General features: G+C 40.2%; 2 protein-coding genes across 4 annotated transcripts; one reads left to right on the top strand and one right to left on the bottom strand.

Moving 5' to 3' along the window:
* Window positions 1-388: 388 nt before the first annotated feature.
* Window positions 389-10062, bottom strand: LOC117403360 (kanadaptin-like). 2 transcript variants are annotated; one of them, XM_059024545.1, is made up of 14 exons: window positions 9066-10062; window positions 8272-8485; window positions 8045-8170; window positions 7450-7510; window positions 6808-6947; window positions 6541-6701; window positions 6216-6285; window positions 5727-5916; window positions 5216-5327; window positions 4443-4635; window positions 3243-3357; window positions 2443-2521; window positions 1965-2037; window positions 389-1746 (listed from the first exon to the last, which is right to left on the bottom strand). In XM_059024545.1, the coding sequence occupies exons 1-14, from the start codon at window positions 9978-9980 to the stop codon at window positions 1697-1699; spliced, it is 2499 nt and encodes an 832-aa protein (XP_058880528.1). In that variant the 5' UTR covers window positions 9981-10062; the 3' UTR covers window positions 389-1696. The 2 variants fall into 2 exon arrangements, with proteins under 2 accessions (XP_058880528.1, XP_058880529.1); XM_059024546.1 differs by having other exon boundaries at window positions 8272-8505; window positions 9066-9201.
* On the top strand, window positions 10048-22582 carry LOC117402740 (STAGA complex 65 subunit gamma-like). Of its 2 annotated transcripts, none has more exons than XM_059024547.1 (5): window positions 10048-10112; window positions 11202-11624; window positions 12019-12343; window positions 14827-15064; window positions 15689-22582. In XM_059024547.1, exons 1-5 carry the CDS (start codon window positions 10102-10104, stop codon window positions 15955-15957), a joined length of 1266 nt encoding a protein of 421 aa, XP_058880530.1. In that variant the 5' UTR covers window positions 10048-10101; the 3' UTR covers window positions 15958-22582. The 2 variants fall into 2 exon arrangements, with proteins under 2 accessions (XP_058880530.1, XP_033860059.3); XM_034004168.3 differs by having other exon boundaries at window positions 10093-10279.
* Window positions 22583-25812: the final 3230 nt, after the last annotated feature.

The raw sequence follows: 25812 nt of genomic DNA, 5'->3' as shown, positions 1-25812 counted from the left end.
CAATTTTCTGTGAAATTTGTGTCGCTTGCTTTCCATTTGAATTTTTTTTTTTTATATATATATATATACACACACACAGACATATATACATTTATTTTCTTTAAGAGAAGTCATATTGGACAGGGTGAAAATTCCCTACTGGCTGCTGTAGGATTTGGCCAGTACAAATCTGACTCTGTATGTAATAGACAAGCTGTCTCTAAAGCCAGTGGGACACCTTCCATTGTCTTAGGACTGTATGTATGATATTCCTGTCGTATGAGCACGGACAGGTGCCAAACTTACAGATTTTCCATGCAGGGGTGGCACCTTACCAGCTACAGGCGTGGGTCCTTCAAGAGTCTCCTAATGTGAGAACAAATCAAGGGATTGAAACAGCTTCACTCTCTTGAGAAGATCCTTTAGCCTTGTAGTCTAAAAATATTTATTCTTGAAAAATGACATTTGTCAGACAGCAAGAAAAAAAAAGACAAATGTTTACAGATAAACATATTTTTTACGTAAAAAAGACAAACAAATGGAGTGTAATGAATGCCAAAATGTAACAACAAGCAAACAGTATCTGCCTGGCAGTTATTTGCTTTATAAATATGTCTTACGGAATATTGTGTTTGGCCAACAACAAAACTGTCTATGCATCATCACACAGGAGGTACTGACGCTCACTTACATGCAGAAAAATGTACTCAAAATTATCATATTACAATTGATTTGTCAAAACATATCGTATAGGTAGAAAGTGCGTGACCACTGCATAATAGCTTGTTTTCCACATTTTTTGCTTAAAGTTGTTGTTTATGAAACTTTACCCAGAACATTTCCTATATTTTCCCCTCTGCAAGCCTGTGACAGAATGTGTTGATTCACTGTAAGTGCCAGTGATTCACCATAAAAAAAAAAAAGACAAAAGAATTCAGAAGTTGGAAGTGCATGTTTTTCCAGGATATGGGGTGCAATACTGATGTAAACAGCAACAGATTGGTTTAGATTATTAAAAAAAGGACTCTGTGTAGCAGTTATGAAAAACAAACAGGTCATGCGAGTCTCTTTCATGTGTTTCTGTCTAAACTATGTAAGACCTGGGGGAGGGTCCCATTATAATGATTTCAAGATGAGAGATCAATGCAGTAGGGAACAGTGAAATCAGTCATTTTTACAGAAAGATAGAGAGAAGCAAAGCAGTCACATTACCTGTAAGGATTAATGAAGTCAAAAAAAGACACACTTAACTGCTGTAGAAATGTTCCTGCACAGTGGTATCCATCAGAAACCTATGTGCAACATGATTCAGATGTGGGTTAATCCCTATTTGCACACTAAATCAAAACGCAAATAGAGTAACATTAAAGTTCCCACAAAACAGTGCTTCAAGGTACTTTTTTCTCGATCTAGTCATGGTTAGCCCAAAGTCTCAGACATCCTAAACACAATCCATTGTTGTGACAATCTTCTGAAATCCAGTATCGAGAGTCACTGAAGTCCAAATGCTGAGTTTAAACTTCTGAAGAAAAACGTGTGATATGGCCAGATCATGAAGGCTCTTGAGATAATCCACAGTTTTGAAGCCAGCACACACAAATGTTGCAGGGGTAAAGAAATATCAGTAAACAGAACAAAAACAAACTAGTCAGTGACTGACAACTATGGATTTACAGTCAGTGAGTATCCGCAATTGCTTTCCGAACCCCCAGAGACCTCAATAGCCGTACTTCTCATTCAGATGTGTGCGACCGTCCCCACTTTGGTCTGCAAAAAAGAAAGTAATGAGAAAGTAACATACAACTCACGCCATGGCTTTTAATTCAGTATGACAAAAAAAGCACATGACAATGATGTACATCAACAGCATTTACAGAATAGTATGGAATAAGAAATGGATATATCATGGTATATTAAAATGATTTCTTGTGTTCTTCAGATATATGAAAAAGAGAGAGAGAGCATAATTGTGATTAATTTTGTACCTTTAGGAGGCACCCAGACGCAGTAGTCTGGATCATCCTCTGGGTATTTGGTGGAGAGCAGGGCTGCCGGGGGCTGCAGGAGAGGAGAGATGAGGAGAGGAGGCAGAGATAGGTGGTACATCAGCAACAAAACAGTATGAACAAAACTGAAAGGAGATTCCTCCTCTGCCAGTTGAAGGGGGGTTATGGGGTAGTGCTTTTTAAGACATCCCTTGTTAACTCAAAGAATGGAGCCTAAAACTGCAGTGCCCATCAATCTTCCTCTATTCTACACAATAATGTATTCCTTGGCATTTGTTTTCTACAAAGTTTAACCTTCTGTACACTTCAGTCATAAAAAAGTTTACAAAATGTTAAAGAAAAAAGACCTTTATTCTTGTAATCCTGAGGATTTGATGTGATTAATCCAGCATTTGCCTATTCTGTGTAAATATCTTATGACCCCCACTCCCGCCTCCCTGCTATACCAGCTACTCACTCGGCTGGGTCCAAAAGCTTTCTTCTTTTTCTTCTGAACCACCTCTGGCACCTTTTCACTTCCAGACTCCATGGGTACTATTGAAAAAATGCATCCTAAGCAAGCAGGTAATATGCATAAAGACTACATAGCACTAGAGGCAGTGCTATGAAAACACTGACATCATGACCAACATGAAGAACAGCATCTTATAATAAAAAACAGGTTTTTAAGAGTTGTACAAGTTGCTCCCAAGATATAGCCTTCAATAGTTCAGCCAATCAGGTATTGGCGCCGTGAAATAGTGGATCACTGACCTACATTAAATCAACCCATTGTATTTCACAGACAGCTACATTAAAAAAAGACACCTTGTTTTACATACTTCCCAAACCAAATGAACATAAATGCAGGAATACTCAGACAGACTAGGTAAGGACACTAATGAAAACATGATGCTTCAAATAAATACCAACAGTGTGTATGTTGCTTAAATTAATCTAGAAATTCAGTTCATTACCATTATGTAATACTCAGGAGAAGCTTTTAAGGATTAAAAAAAGAATAACAATGCAATAAAGGTCAAAATCTCATCTCCAGGGAACAAACTAATCTGTCACACTACATTAATTCGAAACAGACTTTTTAATTGTTGCATTTGTAAAAGTAAACACACTGCTCCATTTTTACAAAGGGACTTTTAAACTGGCTGAAAATGAGCAAGTGAAGAGGCCTGCCTTATTTTATCAGTGTTATCAGAGAGCTGCAGGAGGATGTTTTTGGTTCATAAGCACTGAATACAATGCAGGGTGTGTGATACCGTGGCACAGTCAGGAGTAGCAGGAGTAGCTTGTTGCTCTGGAATGTCTTTGTCTTTCCCAGCTCTGTCTGGTTCAACCTCTTCCCCAGCTGCATTCTTAGCAGGGGAATTGTTGCCTGAATACAGAAAGAAAAACAATGTGTCTTATACTCAATGGCCACTTTATTAGGACCCAAATATGGGGCTTGCCTTTCCTTGGCTACAATGATAGCCTGGGGACATTCATGTTCATCCCAGTAGTTTGAATATCCAAATAGCATGGGTGTTCTCATATACTGGACAGCTGGTGTATTTCTCGAGTTATTTTATTACATTTAAAGTAAGAGTGAAGCTTATGTATCGGAATACATGTAGCCAGCGGTCCAGATAAGCTGCGTACCTCTTATACATTAAAAAATCTGAAATATGCACAAAATTTGAATTTAATGCATAAAAATACGCGTAGCAATTTTGCTGCATAGCTTGTCTGCCTCCCCTTAAACTTCAAACATTATCCAATCTCTGGCTAGCCCTGTTGTCTTTGTAGCCAATCACTGTAAGAGTGAGAAAAATTCGACGCTACACATGTTTAAGTGTAAACGCTCCTGTCCAGCTACAAATCCAACTGGAACCATCTTCACAGGCAACCACTAAAAAAATATTAAAGTACTGAGTTTAAGAATTTAATGTTAAAATATAAGTAACATAATTAATTTGCAGAGTCCGTGACCTTGAAAAAAATGTGCGAGACAAGAAATAACCTTGTAGAACACACACGTGGTTTTACAGTATTTCAAAGTAACATTGCAGTTCAAATGAAGGGCCCTTTTTTAATGCTTACCATTAATGATTGTACAGTATTTATTGAGATTACTTATGACTTCAAGGTAATGTTGCATTTTAACCACCTGAAAATACATATTACTCTCTCAGTGTAAAAAGCAGAGGGGAAGTCCCAGACCCAAAACCTTATCTGGGGCGCTGCCTGTAACTGTTTAAAAATACAGTATATCGCATAGCTTTCATAAACACCCTCTGCTCTTTGTTCCTTATTTCATTTCACTCTGCTGCCACCTGTTGACTGAAACTTGTATTGCAAGTGAGATAATGGAGGTTCAGTAGGGATGATGTTGCTTCTCTGTGGGCCAGTACTCAGCAAACCCCTGGCACGGTGTTAGAGGTAATATCCTTCAGGTCATATGTTAAAGGGAAAGCAGCTAACCAGAGGCCCCAACAGTGGTGTGTGAACTTGGAGATCTCATCTCCATATCCGTGTCTCCAGGCTCTCTGCTCTCATCCTCCCTCTCAGCCGCTGGCATCTCCTCCTCTTCCTCCTCCTCCTCCTCCACCTCAGGCCCCAGCTCCTTCATGTTGAACAGCTGTTCAGGCAGGTCTAGTCTCTTCGGGGGGAGGTGCTGCGTTGAGCAGAATGAACAATTGAATTGCACTGCAAAGTGACTGTGCTGACACAGCTTGCTAAAAACTACAGGGTTGAGAGTCATATACAATGTACTGTGCCACAAAGGTCTTACCTTTCTCAATAAAAGCAATTTTTCGGGCTTCCAAACCCTTGCATGCAGACAGTTAACCTATTCCGATGTGCAGCTGTAAGCAGCTTCAAATTACATTTTACCTGTTTATTTTTTGTATTGCTCCCTTTAATTTTTATGATGTCTGTAATAATTCTGAGTGCCTTTATATTAGTAAGAACCAGCACTATCTACAGTACTGATGTGTATTGCCAGTAAAACAAAATTAAACTTTTTCTTCTACTAGATACTTGGCTATGGCAACTCAGGTGAAAGCAACCTTAACACAGACGTGCTCTTTAATAATCATTTTAGTCTCATCTTAAATTAAGTTTATGGAAAAAACACAATACTGCTCTCTTGTGCTTGCATGTAGATTTATGTAGTTTAAATAATGTATCACATCCCAGATCGCTATTTGGTAAGCATGAAAACCTGAAATCAAAACTTTCCATCCCAGACTTACCCCAATGGTGCCAGTCTTCAGTTTGAACTTGCTACCCCCCTTCATTGCGCCAAACAAGGGCAGGGACAGCTTCTTGGGTTTGCCAGGCTCTCCCGACCTATGACTTTCAGTCCTAAATATAGGCAGACATTTTAGTACTTCTGGGATCAACACCTTCTACCTACTGTACAGTTTCCATAAGATCAGACAATTGCTTACCAACTGCATAAACCTACATTAGTGACTACAAGTAGGTTTCAATAATCACCCACAACTAAAAGAAATGTAATGAAGTTTAGTAATAAACTAGAAGTTGTGATTACCATACTTACATCAGTGGATGATGTGGGCTCCACCCCCTTTGCCTTGATAACATATTAAGGACCTTTTAATGGTCCCATTAAGAGGAATGTGCAACATGGAGAAAGACTGCTAGTCCACAGATTTGCCACAGAACTTATTATATTTATTTTTTTATTTCTAGGTTTAAATATTCAGTTAGTTGCCCTGCAGGCTTACAGCTGGTCCTCACCCCGAGTCCAGGGCTGGTAGCTGTGTTGGTCGGGTAATCTCCACCAGTCTCTTGAGTCGCTGGCCCTCCTTCTTGAGCTCGCAGGCGTGTAGGTGCAGCTTTTTGCGCGTCACGCTGTCCAGTGCACTGCCGGACCGAACCTCTGACATGAAGGCATCCAGAGGGTCTTCGGAGGATTGCTGGGAACCACCTGGGGGTCAGAGATCACACATGCGGAGGCCACTTAAAAGTATTTTAGCTATTACAAAAATACTTTCATAAATTGTACTTGTCCTGGACTTCCATTCACTATATAGTTCTAAAATGTGCAGTTTTGAAATACACATATTATATCTCAAACATGTAGTTTCTTTTTAAAACATGGTATCTGATTCTCAGTTTGCTTACCTTGTCTCCAAGGAATGTTTCTGACTGACTGCGAGACCTCTAACTTCCCATCCCTTTGTAGTAAACTGCTAGCACTAGAACGGTACATAAATAAACACTCACTTTTTCTTGAAGCATGGAGCTTCTGCTCTGTTTCAGCCAGCTCCTTCTCCACCTCTGCCAGCTTGGCTACCTGAGAAGAGAGACGACAGGTTAAACTACAAACTTAGAACTGGACTGAGACCAGCACAACTCAATTAAACAATAAATAAATATATCAATTCAAACTAGATCTCAGAGGTGAAGGCCAGTCTTCTATTCAAGGACAGGTCACCGTACAGAACATCTCCTTCCACCAGTTTGTCCCTCCCTCAGCACTCGTCCCGCATCCCTCCCACCTCTTCCCTCCTCCTTCTCCTCTCCCCCATTCTCCTCCCTCACCCCTTACCAGGGAGTCAAAAGTGTCTGGCTTCTCCTCGACTTTCCCTGCTTTCTTCATGCGGTCCTTCCTCTTCCTCTCCACAGCACCAGTCCGGTCCAGGAAGGTGTCGTCATCGCTGTCGTAGAAATCCTCCTCCTCCCAGTTCTTCTTGCGCCGCTTGCGAGACACTGAAGAGATCATGTTTGTTATTTCACTCATCTAGAACTTTAAAACACTGAATAATCAAAAGATAATAATAAACATCCAGTCCCTGTGCCCCTGGGCTGTACTCACCAGCCTCCTGCCTCAGTAAACCCCTAGCGTCCAGTATCCGGCATCCCTCCAGGGCACACTGAACAGCTGCTTCCTTCTTCCTGCCAGTGTGGGTCACCTCCGCCACCAGCTGCCTGCCCGTGGCATCGTCCACTGGCAACCTAAACACAGAAAAGGGGGGCTTGTGATATTAGCACGTCACATTTAGGGTGTCTCTTATTGACTTCCCTTTCGTGATTTATAATTATAGCGAAATGTTATATTTTTAGTATTGGTTATCGGCGTAAGAAAAACAAATCCCAATTACCGTATTGCTAATTCAGAAGGTATAACTATGTATGTTTAAAATGTAAACTGCTATATCTACCTGAAGCAAGACTGGTACAGTAAGTGTGACCTGCAGCACAAGATGTGATAAGGAGCAAGAAGCACAAGCAGAAGCTTACACAGTAGAAATCCACAAAATTGTTGTTTGTGAAAATATAAATTTTCCCCAATTAACCAAACTGAGCACAAGGATCTTTTGATTTCACTTACATCATCGATATCAAAATGAAAAATTCCCAACATCACTTTTGTCATTTGTATGAATTTACCTTATGTTTTCCAGTTTAAAAGTAAATTGAATTGGTGATAATGGTGGACTGTGGTGGAGTGTTGTACCTGACTCTGCAGATCCACGTCCCCTGGTCCTTGGCATCGTATTCGTACTCCAGCTCCTCTCCTGAAACACAAAATGACACAATTTCAAAATACAAAAGTAGCCAGTCTTATCACAATCATTTGCGGCTGCTGCATTTTCAGCTTTTACACTGTACTATTAGATTACATGGGATGACAATTACACAGTTATCACAAACAGGGACAGGAGGCACCACAAACAATATCTCACCACCTTTTCATAGTCACGTGCTGCATTAGAGACAGCCCCTATACTCAGTTGTGGTAACTCGATTTCAGTGGGGTATAATTTAAGACTCCCACATCATATCCTTTTGAGACATTCCAGAATTAGTGTGAGCAGCCACAGCATTCACCTTTTTTCCAGGTACCTTACAATTAAGGTTCACGGAAACCCTAGAATGGATCAAATTGCTATACAATGGGAGTCTGAAACTGTCCACAAGTTTGCTTCACATTGACCGAACACTTAATTTCAACATACTGATACAACATTTGAGCTGCTCTTCAATACTTTTTAAACACCCTGAATATTACAGCCATGCCCATACATTACTATGGACTGGAAATATCCCACCTTCTCTGTCAAAGAAGCCTTGCAGGGCCTTTTTGGGGTCCTTGATGTAGAAGGCCTCTTGGTCTTCCTGAAACTCGGTGGCAAAGGGGTTCTCCTCATTCTCATCTTCAACCAATGCATCTTCAGCTAAAGAACACAAGCACAACAACAACAGGCTTTACAACATAACGAGCGCAGGTCATGTTTAAAATCTTCTAAAGTCAAAGTCTCATTCCAATCCTCCTCACCCATCCCCCAGAAACATCCTATGTCTGCAGTGTTCCTCTCTTTAACTCTCTTCTTATTCTTCTTTCCCTCCTCCTCCTCTTCCTCCACCTCATCATCATCATCATCACAGTCACCCATCATCTTCCTCTCCAGCTCCGCCTTCTGCTTCCTCCGCAGATCCTTCAGCTCAGTGACTGACAGCTCTGACTCCGCCTCCACATCCGAATCCGGCCCCTGTGTGCAGACACACATCCCTGAGTGAAGTACAATGAAACCAGTCTGTGCACAGCTCAAAAGCTGGCTATTCTCAAAGCCGGTTTACCACACAGTTAATCTTACACCTACTTTGAAAGTTCACTGACAAACCTTCACCTGAATGTCACTGAATTTACAAAAGTTTATTTTAATATTTCAAAATTTACCTGAGTGTATTACAGTAATGGATGGAACTCCATAATTAAAGAGAAACAAATAATTGTACATAATGAATACCAAAACAAAATAATTAATGTCTCTTAAACACCATCAACTTGTTTAGTTCTGTTTTTTTATCTAGAATAAAATGTTTCGAGAGTAAGATGTAAAATAAATACATGTTATTTTACATGGGTGGAAAATGAAAAAGAACACATTGGTTAAAGCAGTATTATTATTAAGTAGAAATGAAAAAAGGGCAATTGTACAGTGAAATGTGTTGTTAGTTTAGTAAATGTCAGGGAGATGGTCTTTTACATTTTATAGAGACTGTCCTGAATGTGACCTAGCGCAGTTATGTCTGTGCTATAAATCCCAGAGGTTCCTGTATGGCACTGACCTGTAAGATGAATAGCCTGGTGCTCCCTCCAAATTTGAGCACGTACCCCACCTTCAGTCTAATGTAGGTTTTCGGTGGGACCTTATTCTTGTTGACAAAAGTCCCGTGGGTACTGCCCAGGTCGAAGACGTAAAAGCCCATCTCCTCCCCTACTGAGTCCCCGGGAAGGCGGCGATACTGAACCACTGAGTGATAGCGGGAGATGGAGGGGTGTTCCAGAGGCACGTCGCAGTTCGGCAGCCTGCCGAAAACGATGAAACTCTTTTCGTTCAACTCAACCGTGTCCAGGATAGTGCCATTCTTTAAGATCTCGAAGAGGTACGGGGTTTCGGCAACACCACCCCACGGCGGCTCAGTGTACGACAAAGGAGGACCGGGCTTGAACTTGGCATTACCCTGCGTCTTGACAGCTAGCTTGTGTTTCGCTTGTTGTGCGAGTTCCTGTAAGTTTGTGTTTCTTTTGCTAACCACTTTTTCATGGTCGTCGTCTGTACATATTTTTTGAATGCTTTCTGTAGAATCAGACCCGTTCTCTAGTGATGATGTACAGTCGGGCTTGATTTCAGAACTGGCGCCGTTACCACTGCCTTCATCCACTAGGTCGGTAGCCCCTTTCTCTATCACTGATCTTCCGGTATTTAATGGTTTGTCGCTGCTTGATTCTGTTTTGACTTGGTTTACTTTAACGCTAGCAGCAGTAGCCCTAGTCTTTTTGCTCGGTGGGAAAGGGGTAGCAAAAACACTCGGTTTCTTGAAGGGGTCTTCCTTTTCCTGAATTTCACTCTTGCCTCCTCTCTCTCTCGCTTCCCCCTCATTGCTTTCACTTGTCTTTTCCAGCGCTTCCTCACTCATTTCGGTCTCAATGCCTTCTTCACGCTGACATCCCACTTGTGTTTTGTTTGTGCATTCTGCCATGTTGCCGTGCTGCACCCAAACGTTTCCCCTCCGCTTCCAAATGGAAACAGAAAGCGTCACAGACAATGTTCCTACATGTATCCCTAAAATATATCCGTGTCACTCCACCAGATTTGAACACATGGTAAAAAGGTACAATTACGCGAAAAATAAACCAAAGCAAATGTTGAAACATTTTGTTATTTAATTTAATGCTGCATTTTTAAAGCAAGGAACCACTTAATAATAATTGGTTTCACACCAGAGCAAAATACAAGACGGACTCGTTGTGTTTAGCGAAACATCCAAACATCGAACAGGTCGGTGTTTTTATTATATGTAAATACATTTAGTAAATAAATGCTGGAAGTGAAGGGATTAAATACGAATCAAATACCAAGAGGATCGCGTTACTATCTTATTTATGCTTTCTGATTGGTTCGATTAAGATAACATAATGTCTGTATGGGGCAGTCCTTCCTTTTAAATCTTAGTTTCAAAACGTTATCTGTGGGATCCTTCTGTTTAGTAGTACTGTATTTATTTCGGTTTGCCTTGTCCACTGAATTTATTTGGAAAAACAACCAATTGGTATTATTATTGCAGTTTTCAGAGATGTTGTTATGTGACCTCTATGTCTGTCCCTCGACTATACTGGATTATGGCACCCAGGTGTATCAGTACTTGCATCATCCTGTACCTGCACTTAACTGCTCCACACTTTGCTGTATTCTACATCTGCTCTCAGTTATAACTATTTTCTGTATCTTGCACTTGATTTTACTCTTAAATTGGTAACCGTATTTACATTTTTTGTAATTGGTCTTTTTTGAAATCATTCTTATCCATTTATTGTACTTACTAATTGCTCTTAATGGGATTTACTCTTATAAGCAAATATTTGCACTATAAGTTTAACTGCTCTTAGTCGAAATCGCTCTCAAACGTAATTACTTACTGTATTTTTGTATTCTCTCTTATTTGAATTTGCTCTTATTTACCACTGACTTTATTGTATTTCGTATTTCACAACTGCTGTTATCTGTAATGTGATATTTTGTAATGTGATACTTTGCAACAACTGTAAGTCGCCCTGGATAAGGGTGTCTGCTAAGAAATAAATAATAATAATTATTTAATGTGTCTGAATAAATTAAATTAAAATAAATAAATAAATAAATAAATGAATAAAGTTTGCCCAGCACATAATGTATTCTACTGTTTGTATGATTTTTTTCACAGTCTGACTGGTAAAATGATGCGGTACTGGGGTGAGATCCCTGTGTCGGCGGTGCCACCCAGCCGGAGCTCCTTCGACTTGCTGCAGAGGGAGTTTCGCTCAGTAGAGGTGCAGGACCCACCATTGCACCAGCCCTCTGCCCATCGCCCGCGCCCCACCACCATGTTTGACGTGCCCTCCGAGCCCTGCAGCCTGACCATCCACACTGTGCAGCTCAACCAGCACGTGCGCCGGCTCCGACGACTGCTCGCCACTGCTCAGGGGCAACCCCAGGCTGAAGGGGGTGCAAAGCTGGAGGAGAACGAGACCTTGCCTGCTCGGCCCCCCACACCAGCTATCCCTGATGACCTGCTACCCCTCGACAGCAAGGCACCCGCCCTTCCCTTCCAGCTTCTACACAGCGACCCAGAGAGCGATTTCTACAAGTGAGTCTGTGCAGTACCTACTCTAGTGATAAGAGTAAGTGAAAGATGTTCCAAGTGTTTGTAGACTGAGCATTTTCACCAAGCTTGTAAAATGAGTATCTGATGTGATTCCGCGGAGGCAATAGAATTAATGCATTATATCAGGAATCAATGGCAAATATCTTTAAAAACTGTCTTCAAAGCACAAATCACATATTCCAAATGTGATCAGTAAGAGAAAATGCAAAAGACTAAGGTAGTACAATGGCTTATTGCAAAAAAAAAAAAAGAATGTTGAATTCCTGCCAGGGAAGGTGGGTAGAATCTTGGCTTTTCAATTTTCTTTTCATCAGGCTTATAATACATCTTAACGTCTGAGATACGATATAAAGAATCTGTCTTTGTTTGCCCCCAGGGGGAAAGGGGAGCCTGTGACGGAGCTGAGCTGGCCCTCTTGTCGGCAGCTTCTATATCAATCAGTGGCCACAGTGCTTGCCCATGCAGGCTTCGAGTCGGCGCAGGAGAGTGTGCTGGAGATGCTGACAGACGTGGCTCATGAGCACTACCTGCGGCTGAGCCGGCTGCTGCGCGTGGCTGTGGATCGAGAGGCCCGCCTGGGTGTCACACCCTTCCCTGACGTGGTGGAGCAGGTGTTCCACGAGGCTGGCATTGGCAGCGTGCTGGCACTGCAGCACTTCTGGCAGCACCGCATCAAGGACTACCATAGCTACATGCTGCAGGTAAGACAGATTCCAGGATCATAGCAGCCCAGCTACACCATCTCTGATTTCCAGTAGCATGCATTTGACCAATAATTGCTTACTTGAAGCTGCAGTTATCTTTTAATTTGTGGAAACTATAGTGGTCCAATACATATTTGTATCTTTAAAAAAAAATACAAAAAACAGCAACACATTGTCAAGGTTTCCATGTAGTTTTCTTTTAGGGAGAGAAATACTCCTCCTCCAAATTCAAATGACCATATTAATATTAAAATACAAGAGGGTATATTTAAATGTTTCTGTCTGTGTTCCAGTTTGGCCTTGCGTGATTACTGATTGTGCAACTTTCCTAAACTGGGTTTACACAAAGTTTTTAGGTTGTGTAGAAGAACCAAACACAAAGATAACAAAAGTGTAAAAGATGAAATATATATCCTTCTGTGCTTTGCCAAGGGCTTGCTTATTTATTTATTGTTAAAGGGCTGCATTTTTTTTTTTACTTTGTAGTAGCTTCAGTATTTTTTTTATAACCTTGCTTATAAATAGGGCCCTGTGAAAATTGTGATTTCATGGGCTGCGCGGAAATCGTGAAATTAGCCCAATATCGTGATTTTTACAATATTCTTTAGAAATAAAAATAATTTCATAATTATTTGTATTTCATACAAAAAAAAAATCACATTAACAAAACTGTACAGCTATGATATGTGCCTGCGTGTAATATTCGCCATGCACACAGTGCTGTGCAGTGATTATGTCATGTGACTATATGCAATCTATGCGGGAAATTAAAATACTATACACAGTAAACAAGAAAATGGATGTCTCTAAAAAGGCTCAAAATGTGTCTGCAGCAGATCATGTAAAGCAGTATCCAGCAGGAGTTTATACAGCAATGGAGGTAAGCTCTTCTATATGTCCTGCAATACTGTAGATCACTACCGAAACTCGTTTGTTGACAGCAAGTATTCACCGAAAGAGAAAGGCAGATATCCAGATCAATACTGCGACTGCTTTACTTACAAAGAAACAAAAAACGGTGACTTACATATTCCAAAAGTCCACTTATTAAATTTTGACCTGACAGAGGCGTTGTTTGCGCAAATATCCCTTTTGAAAAATTGGACAACCAAAAGTTACGGAAATTCTTCAGACAGAGTGTAGCAAATGGTGGAGCGATTTCTTCATCAGCCCAGCTGAGACGTGAATACTTATTTGTTTTGCAAGACCTAAATGATGAACATGCACCTGACGTACTAGAACTGAAAGCTGTCCTTGCAGATATACTTTACCTGCAGGCTGTTAATTACAGCACTGTTTCACAAGCTATTGTAAAGTGCTTGAATAACTTTGATGTTAATTTTGATGTCAGTGCATTTGTCTGTATATTTGCTGTTTTAAAAAAAAAAAAATCTGTACACGTAATTTAGAACATATTTCTGTGCTGCACATTCCGCAAAATACAATACTTTACCCTTGACACTGCCATGAATTTTAAAGAAAATTTCCACGATTTTCACAGAGCCTTACTTATAAAACAACTAAACTATAAAGCACTATTATTTTATGAGTCAAATGGCAATAATTTCAAACTTTGGTGTCACTTTAAAAAAAAAAAAAAAAAAAAAAAAGTACTGAATGAAGATGTCTCTAAACCCCTCGTACTGTATGCTTATTTTTTCCTATTTGGTCAAAGAGCTTGCCAGGCTATTTCCAGCAGATCTCAGTTGTTCATAAAGAACTGCTTGGTACAGCCTTTAGTTATGGTAGAAAGTTGCGTGAGGTTACGTCACAAGCGAGATCTTCACTGCTGAAGTCTTGTGAACATACGGTATGACTTTCCATGCAAAAAAAATTGAGGTCAATATGAGCATTTTGTTTTGCATTAGAAGGCAATTTGCCCACCCTTTTAAGTCGTACAATGTTTTAGCTGTGCACCTGCTACAGCGTGAGGAATGTGTGTGATATGTGCGTGATATGTGCGTGCTGCGTCACATTCTCATGACAATGGAAAGGGAAATTGGAATAAAACACATATATAATGTGTATAAATTGAGAAAAATGCTACGTGGAGGGACAATCCTGAATTTGAAGGAACCTTATTACACTCCCAATATTTTATTGAGAATCATAAATAAAAAGCACAGAAGTTACGGGCCATTAGAAATGGACCAATCACTTACTTGATGCTACCTCTATATAAAATGGATGGACAAGAGGACAAAAAATACTGGCTGAGCATCAAAACCATGGGGTCAAATGCACGTACTAACTTCAGTATCTGTAGCTAAAGACAACAGCTAACACATGAGAAAACTTAACCCCAACTATAACCAATGCACAAGTCCTTAGAATTGCGTGAATAAAATGTGGATAAAATCAATGGTTTGTTGTGCTGTGCTCAAATGCAACCCGAAACGTCTGAAGGTGGCTAGAAGTTTTTTTTTATTTTTTTATAAACGTTTAGGTTACGTGATATGAAATGATTCACTCGCCTGCAGGTTAGCAAGCAGCTGTCTGAGGCGTACGAGCGACTGGTGAACCCTGAGAAGGCAGCGGAGGATGCCAAGCCCCTGAAGATCAAGGAGGAGCCTCTCAGCGACATCACCTTCCCGATCAACGAGGAGCTGGAGGCAGACCTGGCCTCAGGGGACCAGTCCCTGCCCATCGGGGTGCTGGGGGCCCCCAGCGAGAGGTTCTCCTCCGGGCTTGAGGGAGACTGCTCCCCCCATACAGGAGGTACCTCCAGGAAAGAATCAACTAATGCAGTAAAAGCGTGGTGCAACCTGAATACAATGTAATGGTGGATTCCTCTGTGATACAGAGCTTTAGTGGTCTGCATTGTTTTAGATATAATTAGCATCCCCATGATAAATTACTTTGTACACTGGCAGGTTCCACACAGTCATTCTACATTGGTAATAAATTGATAACATTTGGGGTACTACTGTACTAGTAGGACTGATTGTTAAGTGCAATGTTTTGCATATATTTAAAGAGGAGGCAATTATATATTCAGGAATACCAAGAAATTTGGTGAGCAAGGGCAAAAAAATGTCCCACGCCCTGTCCTTGTGTTTCAGGGCTGGTGACACCATGAATTTAATCGGCACTGTATAAGTATATAGGATTACCCTATTCATATGTATGTGATCTCAGTGTATACTTGATTCTATAGCTTTCCTGTATTTCAGGTGGTCCAAACACCCAAAACAGCACACGTGTTGAATATTTTTACATAACTGCAGCGTGATCAAAAAAGGCCTGATCTATCAATTTGAAGATGACAGTCTAAATCTGGAAACAGGGCTGCATTGACTAACTGCTGCACCAGCTGTTAAAAAGATGTTTCTTGTTCGACAGGTGCGGTGGGCAACAATTCCCCCTTGTGGAACCTGGCGCAGGTGAAGTTGGAGCCGCAGGACGTGGAGGAGGGGCAGGTGCACGGGCACGGCGAGCTGACGGGCGACGTCTTCGAGGAGCCCATGTCAACCATTAGCGAGTCTGGTGTCCCGCCGTCCCCCGACGGGGCCGGCTCCGATGCCAGCTACGGATCCCACTCCCCCGACAGCCTCATGGGCACTTCGCCTGTCTTCAACCAGCGCCTTAAGAAACGCCTCAAGAAGATGTGAGAGAATATGTGGCATCTCAACCCACCCCAGCTGTTTATCTAGACTAAATTAACTTTACCAGCAACAATAATGAGTGGACAGAACTCCTGAGACGACCAGGATTACACCAGCTACTTCTGCAGGGTTACCTTGAAAAGAAAGGGTGAAACTGTGATGAAAGTGCTTTGAACAGAGGAGTGTGGATTGCAGTGGGTGTGCCAGTGACTTGCACTTTAGCTACAGTTTGTAACTTTTTTTTTTCTTCCTGTAGACTTCTAACTTCAAACCCTGCAGTCCATTCAAGCTTTTTGATTGCTTTTTGGCGATGTTTCGGGACATAGTTGAGTGTGTACTTCTGAATAGTACTGTATCTACAAAATATAAACAGCAGTCACACAAGTAAGAGGTGGAAGTCAAGTGGATAGAATACGGCAGACTACGGGGAACCCAAATGTATATTTCAGCTGGTGTTGGGGACTTAATTTTACCAACACCAAAACCAGGGCTTGCTAGGGAAAAAATTGTTAAAGTGATGCTACAGATTTGCATTGTTTACAAATGTGTATTCCGTCCCAAGCAAGAAGAGGTCTGTAAGAAAGATGATGCATTCTGCATACGCTGCACACTGATTTTTGTAAAAGGTAAATATTTTGCCTCCAACTTTTGGGATATCATTTCGTTATACCACTAGTAGATTTATTTGAATAACTCCCTTTAAACAAAAATGTGTGCTGTATAGTAAATGAAGATGGAGAAATTGAAGTGTATGTCTTTGGTTTACATGTTCAATACCAGAGAGGTGTAATGGTGATCTGGCTGGTTTGATGTTAATCTAGGCCAGAAGGCAGTATAGAGAGTCCAGACATGGATTGTGGGTATAAGCACAGAGCACATTTATTTACTATGTGCAGCACGAAAACCAGACTGAAACTTATTGAATATACCATTAAGAGTTAGACATTTTTGTAATTGAATTGCACCTTATCTAGAACCTTATCTATGAATGGTAAGTTGGGGATTTTAGGGTCCAAATTGTGTTTTTTAAGCATAGGCTTTACCACAGCTACCTTAAGTGATGACAGAACTATACCGGCAGAAAGTGAACCATTTATAATTTTTAAAATGTGGGAATTAATAACACCAAGAACATATTTTAATAGTTTTGTAGGAATAGGATCAAGAGAGCATGTAGTAGCTCTCATATGTTGAACTAGCTCTGTCAGTTCGTGATTTCCATTACATGAGAGTAGGTGTTAAAACTTCATGCTGATATTGGACTCCGCTCTCGCCAAGATAAGCACCAACTAAGACTGTAAACTAATGTGATCTATCTGCGTTTCCTTCCATCTGGTGATGTAGATATCCTTCTGCTTGGTGTTGATGGCTGAAGTGTAATGCTGGCTCCAGGGATCAGCCTATTTTGCCTCCCTGGCGCATCAGCACACACAACAGCTGCAATGCTGGCTCCAGGGATCAACCACAGTGAGGCCTCCCTAGCGCATTAGCATGACAACTGTCTGGACAGAGCTGAGTAGGGCACTTCTCTAGGGCCTTCAAGTGGGCACCTTCCATCCTTGGTGTTTCGTCGACTAGCTCAACAACAACTTGATAGTGATTCTGGCGTCCTAGCATCACCCCCCTCCGTCCCCCACTCAGCTAAGCCCAGCTTACTTACCTTCCTTTACATCAATGTTTTTTTTTTATTTCTACTGTGCTTGAGGTCCCCAACCAGAATCTTTTCATCTCAACCAGAGCCAGTTGCTGCTCCTCTCTGCTGCTTCAGATAAGTTCTTCACTATGCGTCGGTCTCTTGTGGAGTGTGCCACAAATACTCAACAACCCACCTCCACTGGGTAAACCATTTCCTGATGTATGAACTGATTAATGCTTCCAGCTTCTCTACTGTTGTCAAGGGAACTTCATACACAGTGAGTGGCCACAGAAGTCTTGGCAATAGACCAAACTGAAAGCACCAGAGTTTAAATTTGCCCAGTAAAGCGCTGCTGTCTATGCTGTTCAACCCTTGCACTGCTTGTTGTCTCATTTCTCCCACACGAACTGTGTCCTTTAGGTCCCCATCATACCATCTCTCAAGACTTTTCACAGGCTTCTCAGACACTGTTGGTATTGCCTCACCGTTAATGGAGAACCTCTTATCCACTACTTTACCTTTAATTATAGAGATGCTCCTTGACTTAGTGGGCTTGAATTGCATTCGTGCCCATTCAATGTTATTGATTAGTTTGCACTATAACCGATTATTCATGATTGTCATGTCATCCATGTACGCTCTAATTGGTGGCAGTTGCATTCCAGAAGCCAAGCATTCTCCTCCCACTACCCATTTTGATGCCCTAATAGTTACTTCCATTGCCATGGTAAAAGCCAGTGGAGAAATGGTACATCCTGCCATTATTCCAACTTCTAGTGATTGCAATGTAGTGGTGAATTCTGAAGTTGAAAAACAAAATTGCATATCTCCAAAGTAGGCTTTCACTAAGTTTGTTATTGTCCTTGGTACACTGAAAAAATCAAATGCTGCCCAAAGAAGCTCATGTGGTACAGAAGCATATGCATTAGCTAAATCCAGGCTACTTTCATCAATTTCTACAGGATTCATAGAACACCTGGGCCACTCTTGTACACTCTGTACGGAACTCCATTAGGCCCAGGAGATGACGCCCTTGCCTTTTTCACAGCTTGCTCTACGTCTTTCCACTTATGTGCGCAGTTTTCCATTTGGTATTCAGCTGGATTGACAGGTGGGATGTCTGAAGGAATCGACATAGGCTCCTGTCTTTTTGAATCTGTGTGCGTTTTCTCGAAATATCTCTCCAGCTGACTTAGTTACTTTTAGTGTGCCATTTTTCTCCCTGGTGAATAACTTCTTTGCAAATTTGAATGTGTCTTTATAAAAGTCAGTTCTTGCACGCTCCTTCTTTTTGTAGCGTTTCTGTAGGCACTCAGCTCTGCACAATGTTGCAAGCTTATCTTTTATGACCCTTTTGTAATAGATTGAGTGCCTCCTTCTGACTTTGTTCTGCTCTCCTCCATTGCTTCCTCAGCTGCATCCTTTCTGTAACTAAGCACTCAATGTCCTACTGCCGTCTAGACTTTACAGGAATAGTTTGTATTTTCTCCTTTCATTTTTCAACTCCAGACCTCCTTGGTTTTTTCAACTCCTTGCTTCACAAGCTCTTGGCCATTTAACTCCAGGCTTGTGCCCGTTGAGGTTCTCTCTTACGATGATTCATCTGACCAGGTTCACAAGGTAATCAAAGAAAAAAAAAAAACATAGTAGCCTTAATAGGGGTAGTTGGTATTTTTAAAGCAATGTAATAAGTAATTGCAGCTGTGTGTCATTTTAGAGTTAACCGCTTGTCCAATATTGATGAAACTTGCCAAAGACTTTCTTTAACACAAATGATTGAGTCCATCATAATCGGAGGCTGTTAGTTTATATATCACACATTTTTCCATGTGCATACATGTAGTGGTTATAAGTAGTTATGAATGACACATTTACCAATGTAAGTGATACTTACATAGGGGAGATTATTTGGTTCTACTTCAGAAGAGCAAGCTTTACTGAAAAAAACAAACAAATAGTGAGTTTTTTTTATATTACTATTGGTAGGTAACCCTTTTTTGAAATGATAAAATTGTGTTCTGTTGATATTCATTTAATACCAGTCATAACATTACAGTATGTATGTCACAGGGTTTTGAATAGATTTTCAGTGCAACTTGTTCAATTGTCATAAAACTTGCAAAGGATCTTCTTTTAGCACAAGTTATACACTGACAAATATTTCAAAGACAACACTGTCATGAAGATTCAGGATGAAAAATTATTCAGACCCCATATTTTGACCAAAGGAGTATGGTAGTCTCAAATTACCTGGGAAACCCAATACTTCAAAAAATTAAATATATGACAAATGTGTATCAATAACAATGTATGGTACAACTCTGGTAAAGTAAAGCAGTTTTTTGAATACAGAATGTTTACAGTAGATGAATAAAGAAGTGACTCAGTTATGCAGCTCACAAAGTTACAGAATAGTATCAATCAGAGAAGATAATTAAAGGGTTAAAGTTACAGGAGCTGGAGGAGGCTGTACATGCAATGAATAAGGGCCTTCCCCCGGGATTGGACACCGCTGGAACTTCTGTTATTACTATGGAAACAGATTACCCCCCTTCTCCTAAAGTCAATTAACTATTCATTAGAAATCGGCTCCTTTCAGAGACCAGAAGTCTGTGTTGATCTCCCTCCTTTTGAAAAAGGGGAAAGATCCTTTAGAATATTCTAGAATATTCTAGCTATCGTCCGCTGTCTGTCTTGAATGCAGACATAAACATTTATGCTTAGTTATGCAAGTGCTTAGTCCGTCGACTTAACTCATGTATTCACTCCCTAATTCACCACGATCAGACAGGGTTTATGAAAGGCAGACTTGCTTCAGATAAATTGCGTCGTTTACTTCATGTTATAGATCTGGCTGAGGGATCGCCATCGCCCTCTGCTGTTCTGCCATTAGATGCTGAAAAAGCCTTTGACAGAGTGGAATGGGATTATTTGTGGGCTGTATTGTGGCGCTTTGGCTTTGGGACCCCCTTCATTGATATGATTTGTACGCTGTATAGTACTCCAACTGCTTGTGTATTAACTGGATCCGTGATGTCTGCTCAGTTTCCTCTGACAAGAGGAACCAAACAGGGCTGTCCTCTCGGTCTTCTCCTCTTTGCCATCTTGTTGGAGCCTCTAGCACAAGTGGTTAGGCAGAGCATGGTGATTTCTTCTATTGACATCCAGGGCACCAAACACCACATATCTCTGTATGCGGATGATGCATTATTACATCTTGCAGATATATATAATTCCCTCCCTAATGCATTGCAGTTGTTTGATTTTTTTTGTTCTCTTTCAGGTTACAAGATCAATTGGTCTTAATCCGCTTTGCTACCCTTAAATCTACTTCCTACAGATCCATTACTTATAACCTTAGCACCTATTCTTACTTGCACAGACAGTTTTACATATCTGGGCATGAAAATTTACAAAACGCTGCCATCAATTATGGAAGGAAACTTTGGTAGTATGTTGTCTAAAATACAGCTTCAGCTTGCCCTTCATGGCAGAATATCTGTGATTAAATGGAATTTGTTGCTGCGTATTACTTTATTGTTCTCCACGTTACCTCTATCACTTCCCCCAAATGTATTACTAATATTAATTTGTTGTGCTCGAAATTTATCTGGAATGGCAAGAACTCCAGCGCACTAAATCTGCTTTCCAGCGCAGGGCTGTGTAGATGTGGTTTCATCCAGAAACTCCTATTTCTTGGCGTCCCATTGAGGATATTTTAGTTCAACTGTACCGCTTACAAGATCTTCCCTTTTCTGGCTTAAAACTTTTTTTTTTTTTTTTCAATTCGCATGGGCACCATTACTGCCAATATTTTGCAAACACTGCACACACTATACCCTATCTGGCAAAATGCCTTTCTATTAACTGGCTCACACCCTTTTGTTTATTCTCATTGGTCAACACGCAATATACACACACTGAATGATATCTTTGGCCTCTGTTTTTTTCATGATTTGCAAGAACAAAACTCTCTTCCGGGCTTTTTTTCTGCATCTCTGGCTACGCTCATCCCTTCGTGGGTTTCCTGCGGTTCCCCTGTACGTCCTCATCCGCTGGTGAATCTCTTTTACAGCTCTCCCCCAGGGTAGGGATTGTTTCATTTATATATGATGAACTTGTATCCTACAATGCTAATACCCTTCCAATTACTAGCATTTGGGATAGGGAGTTGAGTAAGCTTGCTCACCCCTGACTGGGATACTATCTGGGAGAATATTTTTATATTGTCTAAAATTCTGGCATATCAGCTTACTCAAAATAAAATGGCTCATAGATTCTACGCTTCTCAACTTCCATATGAAAATGGTAGCTTATCCTACCTGCCAGGCTTGTACCTTGGGAATGACAGGCACATAGTTGCATATGTTCTGGGAGTGTCTGAAAATTGTCAACTTTTGGAAGTTTGTTGCTACTGTGGGCTCTCTAGTGGGGGTGGTCATGCCCCTCCTGAGGTGCTTTTGCTGGCTGATGACTCTCAGTTTGCATTGCCATTACAATCCAGGGGGCAGCAGCCAAGAAAACTATTCTGAAGTGTTTGGTGGAGCCGTCTATCTCCTTTTTTTCTATCTGGTTAAACTATTTGCATGACATTATTCTGTTGGAAAGAACCATGGCTCGGCTACACTTAGCCACTGCTAACACGACTGGCACAGTTGTTTGAGTGAGATAAAGTGCATATTATTAGTATTGTTATTATTATCATTATTGTCAAATTAAAGTTATTATTATTATTATTATTATTATTATTATTATTATTATTATTATTATTGTTATATTGTGATATTTCCCCCTATGACAGCTTTCTTTTAATCAATATCTTAATATTTTAATCCAGTAGTGCTCTTATTTTTGTCTGTATGTTGTTGTGTTGTATTTTTGTATTAATGAAACATTTTTGTTGTTGTTGTTTGAACTGTACTGTCTCCTCCCAATTCCCTGTTCCCAAAGGGTGGGAATGAATAAATAAATAAATAAATAAATAAATACAAATAATTGTTCACAAAAAAACACACTACAATAGTAAAATCAAATGAATATTTAGTCTATCCTACATGTAATACAAAACAAACCGTGCTGATGTGTGGCAGTGAATGTTGCTACATTCGTCATCTTGTAACACTACAGAACTGTTGAAACATGTGTTACCATTTCATGTAATTTGTGTCCAAAGCAGTGAATAACTAAAACTAAAACTTAAAAAAAGAAAACTAAAAAAAAAAGTTCCATAAGCTATAAAGCTAAACAAATACTTTGCAGACAGCTGTTTAATATTCTTTATCAATATATTCTTTATATGGCCCACCCACTTTTAGAAAGGCTCCGGCACAGTTGGCCTTTATATTGAGCTGTATTGAAGTAATTGAGGTGGTTATCAAGGGATCACACAGTGAAAAAGGAGCAGCTGTTTTGTCTAAAAGGATTTCTGATTTCTTTAAAGCGGTTGTGGCTAACAAAAACAATTCCATATTTTTTTTTAATGTTATATCAAAATAAAAAGTGATATATCAAAAATTGATTTTCATTTTAAAGAATTCAAGACTACCTTTTTTTATTTTAGAAAAAGCTCAGAAACAACTAACCATGCGTAAACACAAGCTGTACAGAGATCAACATATCAGGAAGAAAAAAAAAAGAAAATGTTCGGACCCTTTTTCATCACAAGGGGTCACTGTTGCCATTCATTTTCAGCACACTGGTGATGAAAACTCCCTCTCAACTCATATTGTATGCTTTGCATTCGGGTTTGCTTTATGTTAATATTTTAAGTGGGAGGGAGAGTGTTCCTTTGAATGATAATGCAGTGAGTCCCTCCTGGGTGAAACTGGGAAGAGAGTGCCATGGGGCTGGCTCATCCTGCTGCATGGGCCAGAGGCTTCTCTAGTAGGGTGGTGACAGTGATGAAGAATGCATTTAGTTGGGCCATTTATTTAAATGAGAAGTAAATGTAATGCATTTCCATTTTTTACCATTATTTTTTATCTTCCAAAGCGGTTGTTTCCTTTTCCCACCTACACGCTATAACTATTCAGCATGTCTGTGAAACAAATTAATGGTTCGTACTAGCATAGCCATCGTTCACCCCCAGCACCATTGATCAGAATTAATACAGTAATATTATGGGTATCATTCCAGAATCATTATTGTTCTGCATTCTAATAAGATTATGCTGCTCAAGCATTGTAATGTTTATTGAATGCTATCTAAATGTTCCAATTTAAACTGAGAGGCCACATGTACTGGTTATATAAAATCTAATACTGTACTTAAGCAAGTAGCAGTGTTCCGAAAAATATAGCATTGCACGTCCCCACGTGTTGCTACAGCTATTTAAATAATGTACCTGTGATTTTTCTTTTCATTGTTAATAACATGACAACTTTTTACACTTACAACTTTAAAGTCTGTTTTAAAGCTCTTTTCAAAATGTCCGCTGTAGTGCACTGATAGTGTAAGGATTATTGCCCACATTATCAAACAGGTAATAATGATCTATGATGTGGTACTTAACAGAAAGCCAGAGCACTTGTTATTTTTAAAAACCTTTTAAAGCGTTCTTCCTGCAGTGATTTAGTGGTCATATCTTAAAACCCCAGTGCACTAGAAAAGAGCTTTGAAACAGACTTTAAAGTTATACATGTAATAGTCAGGGTGTTAACAATGAAAAGTAAAAAAAGGTACGTTATTTAAACAGCTGTAGCAACACATGGGGACATGTAACTCTATATTTTGAAAAACCCGCTACCAGCTCTTTAAAAATATTGTAGTGAACTCAGTTAACGCAGGCAGGCGCATCACACAGGGCGAGGCAATCCCCATAGAGGTGGAGGGCGGGCGCGAACCTGGGACCTCTCGCACTAAAGCATAGCAGCGATGCCGATGCACAAAAGAGCCACCACAATATAAAGGTATACATGACAAACTATTTGAGCACTTAAAAATCTCTATAATAATGTAGGGGAGAATGGGTGTTTAATACCCAATGAAAATAATTAATGTGTGTAATAGTTTAATGCATGTTTACAAATTTCTCCCAAATGAGCTCAAGATCACGAGGAAACAATTGCACAATAAAACCTGCAACACCGTTATACCTTTTATCAAAAGTTTGTGATTAAAATGGAGTACAAAAGCAGGAAAGGTTAATATCAAAATATTATAAATCAGCACATTAATCTAAGTAAGCAATACTGGTTAGCAAAACCTCAGTGTAAACAACCTGGTTCTCACAAGGGAAACGTTAACACTTGTCTTGCCGAGGAAACGTCTTGCCGAGGCTCTGGAAATGATACTCAGTTAACGTTTTGCTGGATCTACCACCATGCTTTGCGGCTACGTTACCACAGAACCCCAAATCTGTGTCTGTCACCTTTTTCAGTACTGCCTGGAATGTTTCAAACATAGATTTTTTTTTTCATTTCTTTAAGCTTTTCAGTACTGTATTGTTCTCAAATGATCATTTTTTAAACATATTGTATTGTGCACGTACGTAGGGCTGGCAGGTGACATAATCACACACAGAGGCATAAGCCCGATTTACGCTCCTTTGCGTTTTTGTACAGCAGTATCAGCGCTGTGCTTTAGTGTGAGAAATACCGGGTTCACGCTCGCCCTGTGTGAGGCACCTGCCTGCGTTACCCGAGATCGATGCAATACGTATTACACATGTAGAGAGATATAAATTATAAATTTGGTATGACCTAATTGATGTCAGTTAATTTTTCTGTTGTTGTCGTAATTCTGAAATTAACACAGTGCACCCATGGGTTGTTGAGAACAAAACCGGAAAATTTCAGAATTTTAGCTTTTGTGCTTTTTAAAATATAACAGTTTTTGTAAGTTGACAGTCTGGTTCTGCTTCTGTGAGCTGCAAGTGCGGATTAAAGCGACAGGCACCCAAAAATGCATTCATGTTTTCTCGAACATATATATTTATATTTCTGCAACAGAAGCGCCTAGAAGCTCAAGTGTTATGGTATCAGACTAACACTGTAAGTGTGTACTGAGTTTCAAGCACTTGGCTTTTTAGGTTCAGATGCAACACCTATGCAGACACGCACAACACATGGTTTTGTCACAAACACCTGTTCAGTTCTGCGCTGCAAGTCAAGAAAAGCGAAAAATAATTCCCCCGATACCAACACACTCTTTGTAGTCTGTAAAATATTTAGTTGCAATTTAGTTTAAATCAGTTTAGTTTAAATAATGTCCTTTATTTTCCAAAG

This window comes from Acipenser ruthenus, chromosome 5, assembly GCF_902713425.1.
Source record: "Acipenser ruthenus chromosome 5, fAciRut3.2 maternal haplotype, whole genome shotgun sequence".
Lineage (NCBI taxonomy): Eukaryota > Metazoa > Chordata > Actinopteri > Acipenseriformes > Acipenseridae > Acipenser > Acipenser ruthenus.
The sequence above is the reverse complement of the archived record's forward strand: the minus strand, read 5'-3'. Positions and strand labels throughout refer to the sequence as shown.

Excerpts from the sequence above, each read along its gene's own strand:
- LOC117403360 (XM_059024545.1), bottom strand. The coding sequence starts at position 9,980 with ATGGCAGAATGCACAAACAAAACACAAGTGGGATGTCAGCGTGAAGAA. Across the intron at positions 4,636-5,215 it reads TGAAGACTGGCACCATTGGG|CACCTCCCCCCGAAGAGACT; the intron begins GTAAGTCTGGGA and ends TGCTCAACGCAG. Across the intron at positions 3,358-4,442 it reads CACCACTGTTGGGGCCTCTG|GCAACAATTCCCCTGCTAAG; the intron begins GTTAGCTGCTTT and ends TTCTGTATTCAG.
- LOC117402740 (XM_059024547.1), top strand. Across the intron at positions 12,344-14,826 it reads ACCATAGCTACATGCTGCAG|GTTAGCAAGCAGCTGTCTGA; the intron begins GTAAGACAGATT and ends ACTCGCCTGCAG. Across the intron at positions 15,065-15,688 it reads CTGCTCCCCCCATACAGGAG|GTGCGGTGGGCAACAATTCC; the intron begins GTACCTCCAGGA and ends CTTGTTCGACAG.